General features: G+C 44.1%; 1 protein-coding gene across 1 annotated transcript; it reads right to left on the bottom strand.

Annotated features, from left to right (window-relative positions):
* Positions 1 to 425: 425 nt before the first annotated feature.
* bmp2b (bone morphogenetic protein 2b) lies at positions 426 to 6,122 on the bottom strand. Its single transcript, NM_001328245.1, is given in 3 exon segments — positions 426 to 1,667; positions 4,475 to 4,842; positions 5,702 to 6,122. Coding segments are annotated over 2 exon segments (1,269 nt in total). The 5' UTR covers positions 4,830 to 4,842; positions 5,702 to 6,122; the 3' UTR covers positions 426 to 753.
* Between the last annotated feature and the right edge of the window lie 579 nt (positions 6,123 to 6,701).

Genomic DNA, 6,701 nt, shown 5'->3' with positions numbered 1-6,701 from the left:
AAAAACAAGCCAGCGTTTGCAAATGCCTTCCCATGGATCCTTGCAGTCACATGTAATGCAGGAAAACATGCTCTGGTGTTTTCCTAACCCTCCCATGGAGACTATAACATTTGTGCACCAGTAACGTGTCGCTCCCGTCCCGTGACCCTACACCCTACTATAGTTGATTACATCAGTGGCACCCTGACCCAGCCCTGTCACTTTCCTCTCTGCACTTCTATTGTCGTTGGTTTCCAGTTACGTTTACCAAACACGTTCGGTACTCGGATCGCTGTCAGCGTAGTTTGAGTTTCTCTGCATGGGTAATATTTTTGCAGCTAATTTCCTTCAAGATTTAAGAAAACCTTAAACTCTGGTGCCGGACACATTTAAACCAACAAACAGTAAGATGAGCTTTGGGAGTTGGAAAGACCATGTATATAGTGTTTCATGATAAATACACATTTATTTACAAATAAAGTGGTTATAATAGAAATAAATACAAAATAAAAATCTGAGCATTATACTTCATGTGGTATTGCACCCATTTCGAAATGTACATCAGAAATACATTTTCAAAACCAGTCAAGGAATATTCCTCTGATTAAAATATTTATTTTTCCCAACTTAAGTAGACATAAATATATTCATATATAGTTTTTCTTCTTCCACAATAGTTCTGTTTGTCTATCTTTTATATAAATAAATGTCTTCATTGGGAAACCGGGTGTCCTTAGTAACCTTTCAGTCTTTTTTTATTCGTGCCACTGTTTCTCACCGGCACCCACATCCCTCCACCACCATGTCCTGGTAGTTCTTTAGGATGACCTTCCCATTTTCATCCAGGTAGAGCAGGGAGATGGCGCTGAGGTCAGTGGGCACACAACAGGCTTTGGGGATGTTTGAGTTGACTGAGTTGACCAGTGTCTGTACAATGGCATGATTGGTAGAATTTAGGTGGTCTGCTAGCGGGAACGGACATTCCCCGTGGCAATAAAAGGCGTGGTAACCAGGGGGCGCCACTATCCACTCATTCCATCCTACGTCACTAAAGTCCACATATAGGTCATGCCTCCTGCAGCTCGCCTTGTGCTGTTGCTTCCTGCGGTTTTTGCGCAGAGTTGCTTGGCGTTTTTCTCGTGTGTGGAGCACCGAGTCACCGCGGCCATCGTGGCTGTACGTCACCAGCAATGGCCGAGCTTGTGGCCAAGAGTCCTGGTCCTGGTGCAGGGACCTGCTCACCCGAACATGCCTACTACGCTTTTGGGCATGTCGCTCCTCCACCTCTCCTTGGTGTGGGTGAAAAACTTCAACCATGAAGCCATGGTTGTGGCGTTTGCCAGAAGTCCACTGAGATACAGCAGGGCTGACATCAAAGCTCTCCCAGCGGCTTAGAGAGTCCTGTACTAACCGAGTGTCCAGCAGACGTGCTAGAGTTTCCCCGTTCTGACTGGCAGGTGCTCCAAAAATCTCATAAATGTTGATTCGATGAAGGCCTCCAGCCGAACCACTGCTGCTGCTGCTGCTGTTTCTGGAGCTATTGTTGGGGTGTGCTTCTCCAGTGACCTGGTCCCTGTAGATGCGAAGCTCTGCGGAGGTGATAAGTTCCTCGTCAGGGATAGAAGTGAGGTTGAAAAAGAACTGCTGGGTTGTTTTGCCTTTCAGGCTGGCCAAGGCCTCCATAGACTCTGCAGAAGAAAAGAGAAAGGCAAACATGATGTAAGACGATAGGGTTATGAAATGAATGCCAAGGATGAAACAAAAAAATGTGTGTATAGCAAAAAGAATGAGAGCGTCAACTACGATTAAAGCCTATGTTGGATCATGGTTCCCCTGTGGGCTGCAGAGTCTCAAAGTATAGTTTCCCACATTGTCAGCCACACACACTACTTGCAGCCTTCTCTCTGTGCGGCCGGCCGAGCTGCCACGTGGTTACCATGGGTGTGGGCCAACATCATACAGACATATCACATATGCATCACAACAATTCCTTCTGCTGTACATCACAATAACAGCACCTGTATTTTCATAGAAACGTTATAAATCACTGCTCATTAAGGTAGATGGTCAAACGTTGGAAGACAATTTAATTCGCTGCAGGACAAAGTTAATCAATGCACAATTAGAATGATCATCAATTGATTCAAGATGGACAAGTACCATGGTCATCTGTTTGTCATCTGGTAAATAAACACTGACCTTTAGTTGAATGGAATTAAATGTTTTTTTTAAAGAAGTTAAATAAATTGTGGAGAAATCTACAAACATCAGAGGGAGAGCTAAGCACATAATATCTGATCAGTGCAGATGCAAAGTGCAATATGAATAACACGGTAGTTTGTGTTCAGTCTGCACTCTCACTTTGAACTCACTCGCCTTATGGAGATCATAGCTGATGTAAAGACCCACACTTTTTTTTTATCTTTTTGGTGTGGTAAAGTAAACATAAACTTTGAACTTTGTGCACTTTCAAAGGGCGCATTTAGGAAATTCCACTATCTCATCCTGCACCTCTCCCCAGAAACTCAAAGACCTCAATTAGACCTGTAACTCCTCATTTGGTGTGGGAAAGCCCCCATCTCTCTTCCCCCCTTGTCTGTCCCCAATCCCCCCTTTCTTCCATCTGTAGCCCCCAAATCTTCTTTTCCTTCTGTTCTCCGTGCTTCAAATCCTCTTTTCATTTCATCTCCTCTTGTGTCACTTTTTCTTTCTTCTTTCTACCTGTCTGCAGGAGCGATCTCTCTCACTCTCTCTCTCCCTCCCTGTCGCTCTTTAGGGGAACGGCTGTGTGAACAAGTTGTGTCTTGACAAAGACGTGTGAACCACAGATATGAGTGTATCAACATTCCTAATTTCTTTTTGCGCTCCATGCCAAAACAAAAGATAAAGGCTAATGTTGGGTCATTCATCACAGACCCATACCCTGGCAGCCACTTCCTGTGTAATAGTGGAAATGTTCTATTTGGCAGGAAAGTCCATCATTTTTGAAAACTGATAGCAGTGAAACTAATAATGTGTCTGAAATGAATATCAGCAGGGAGATCTGATGAATGGCTACAGCTGTTTGCTTTGATGTGCTGAACTTACATCTGTAGATACACGTTTGGAGTAGCCAATAATTTTCACATCTTTTGACAAAGATGAACAGCTCTCCGGCTCTGTTAGCATGAGATGAAAGGGCCAGGGAAATGCATGTAAACACACTCTGAGCACACAGCTGTCATGGTCAAGGTGTGTGCTGCTTGGCTGCAAAGGTTTCCAGGAGCCGGGCAGGGAACCGTCAACCCAGCCTGACTGCCTGTGCCAGGTTGGTTTGTAGTGTGTCAGTGTAGCCACTGGGTGTCATTGCACTCGGCCTCTGGAGAGAATCGAGCACTAACTCAGCCTGTGCTCTGACTCACCCCGATGGAAAGTTCCCCACTCCAACACTCAGGACTCTGTATAAGAACTTTGTATTGAGCCCCTACGGACTCACTAAACTGTATGTTGTAAAAAGGAGAACAGGGGCTGAAGGAAATTGAATGAACGATACATTTGGGGCACATTTAACTGAAAACATCTTAATCCTACATAACTGTTTTTATTTGAACTATTATGGAAGCTTACAGTTACATGTGGCAGCAGATGAATGTATAGATAAGGCAGAAGTAATTTGTACTACTAAGGAGGACATTGCCTGAAATAAATAACTTTGTGCAAACACATATGTAGTGAAGTTAAGCATCTATATATGTTTTCAACTTATCATCTAAATTTTAAATAAAACAAATATACATAGTAATTTCAACCAGTCCTGAATATTCAGTTCATATGAACAGTCATGGTGTTATTGGAACGTGCGTAATTACGCACGGCGTAATTAGAAAGGAATAGTAAAAAAACACACACAACTCCCCTTCCCACGTCACCACAGACCAATTCCAGCACCCTATATTAAAAAATGACTCAAAATCAAGTCTGACACGATTGACTTTGTCATAATGTGTCTTACTCTAATGCCATGTTGTGTGTTACTTAAGTAACGGTGTGATGACTATCACCTGCGTCGAGGCACACCGCCCTTTATCCTGCTCCTGTGGTGCGTGACTGGAAAAACTGTTTTCAGAGCCCATGCAAACACCATCAATTATTAAGAAACAAATGACCTCGGGGATACCACCTCCTCCCGCTGTGGCTGATGCTCCTGTGACAGCTGTGCCATGCAGGAGGACGTTTGACTGAATGGCGCATCCATTAATGCGGAGATAATTGTGCATGGTGCGTTTGTTTGCTCATCTGTGACCCTGTTTTTTTGTTTTTTTTTGGTTTTTTTTACTCTCGCTATTGCAGAAAACATGGACGCGTGTCACCTGTAAATGACTAACCATGCATAAAACAGTAAAGACTGAAGTTCAGTCTTGAGGCACTGAGTCATGTTTAAATATAGGTTTAGGTTGTCTGTGGGAGACGATGAGCTCCACGGGCTGACAGGTAAAGGTATGTCATTAATACATACCTTCGTGGTGAAAGCTTCTAATTGTGTTGGCCTTGCTGGCGGCTCTTTCTGCGTGTTTCCCCATGCTCTTGGGTCGCTTGGTGCTGTGGTCCCCGTTTGCTGAGTGCATGCGGTATAAGTCCACCATGTACTGCGGCACCACGGCGTGCTTGCTCGGCGTCGGTCTGCGCCTCAGTCCAAACATATTAAGAAGGCGAAGCTCAAAGTCGTTGAGGAAGCTCTCCGACTGCTCCGGGCTCTGCTTCCCCGATTCGCTGTATTTCCTCCGGCCCACGTCAGGGATAAGTCCCGCAGCACCTTCCAGCAACACCTGAGCGAGCAGCAGTACCATGAGAGAGCGGACCACGGCGACCATGATCAGTCAGTCCCTGCAGCGGAGAAAGTTGGTTTCTGTCAATACACTGACTCTGGGGTGGTGACATGAGCTCAGGCTTTTAGTGCAGCATTGCCTGAACTGCATGTGACCCCCCCATACAGTAGGAATTATCCAGAGAGAACAGGTTAAAAAGAAAGAACACTTTGAAGTGGAACAAAAAAGAGGGTCTTCAAGCTGCAAGCCCCCCAAGGCTCTACATGGAAGAATGATCTTAACACTAACAAAACAAATAAAATAAATAGTTGGTGAAGAGGTGATACGGACGAATCAACGCCAGCAATTACAAAAGAAAAGACGTTATGTTTGGTTAAATGACATCAGATGAAGACAAATGGAGTCAGCGTCACTCCAAAGTCCACAAGACGCACAAAAGAATGTACAGAGGCCAGAAACAGAGATGGTATATGGGGCAGCAGGAGCGGCACAGACGCTGCTACAAGCCTCTATTTGCAGAGGCTTTGACGGTCATGTATAATCATAAGGGATAGAGTTACTTCAAGAGACTCGCAGGTGTTAGATCTGACGTGCGTAACAGGGCCAGATGTAGCCCGGGACAGTAACATCAAAAACTAAGTATCATCTGAACAGCACAGCCTTCAAACAGACGGACTTTTACAGTCCTGCACTTATATTTATAAAGTTTTTCCACCGCGTATTTCTGCTGTCCAGGGTGGAAATGTCTCAACTTTTACGCACGCACGCATTCATTCATATACTGAGGAAATCGAGGAGTTTTACGACGACAAAACGAATTTCCACTATTATAAATCCCGTTCTCATATACCTACCGATGTAAGGGATTTTTGTTTTTCTGAAGGTTTTTTTTTTTTAATATACGTGCGGCACTTTACCTGACGAGGAAGCGCTGTGTCTGCTCGTCGTTCCACCTTTGGGCTCCGATAAAGTCCACATTAATTCGTGTTTAATCCACGCTGCTTCTTCTTGGGGGACCTCAGGCAGTCCAGACCCTTCACCGATCGACTCTCGCACATATTCTCACCAGCTGCAGTTCAGGTTGTAGTTCGTGTTCAGCGCGACAAGAGGAGGAAAAAAAAGTAAAGTCTATAAAGAAGCTGGGTCGTGAAGGTAGGACCGATCTAAGTGTAGAGCGGTTTGGCTGAACATTTTCCAACAAGGAGACTTTACACGGATGGAATAAGATTAAGCGACAAAGTCTTGGTTTGTAAAGAAGAAGAAAAAAGGCGCACTCCAAGTGTCGCTCCTCTGGATTCTGGGAGCACGTCCTCTCTCCTCCGTGCGCCACAGTGTAGTGGTTCTATCGATTGGTGCCTTCCCTTCTCCCAGCGACTCTTTTTGTCGTAGGGTGATGTCACCGAGGGGCTGTCAATCATTTGTCTACTTTGAAACACCTCTTGTGCACCACAAACCCAGAAGCTGCACATTTACGCACGTCTAATTCTCCTAAATATGCGCGTAAAGAGCCACGGACACCCATTTGAAACCAACTATATATTTTTATAAAAACTTCCGAATCCTATTCTATGTACCCACAGCAAACTTTAAACAATCTTTACCTACAAAACAAAGGAACTATTCTACTTGACATATACAGTAACCCCCCTCCAGGTCAACATACACAAAAGCTGTCTACATGTGTAATTTTACATTGTACAAAAACAATCATTTGTTTACTTTCTTATTTACACCACAATTGTGTGATTGTGGTGTAATATTCCTGTGAATTTGACTTGACAGTGAGAAGGGCAAGCCAACTTGTGTTTCCTTAAAATATGCAACTAATTAAGTCATGTAAATAGCAGGATCAAACATGTTTTAGATATTGAAGTAGAGCAAGTTACACAATGACATCACAATGAGTTGCTTTTGTGG

Source organism: Cynoglossus semilaevis, chromosome 7 (genome assembly GCF_000523025.1).
Source record: "Cynoglossus semilaevis isolate Cse_v1.0 chromosome 7, Cse_v1.0, whole genome shotgun sequence".
NCBI classification, from domain to species: Eukaryota; Metazoa; Chordata; class Actinopteri; order Pleuronectiformes; family Cynoglossidae; genus Cynoglossus; species Cynoglossus semilaevis.
The sequence above is the reverse complement of the archived record's forward strand: the minus strand, read 5'-3'. Positions and strand labels throughout refer to the sequence as shown.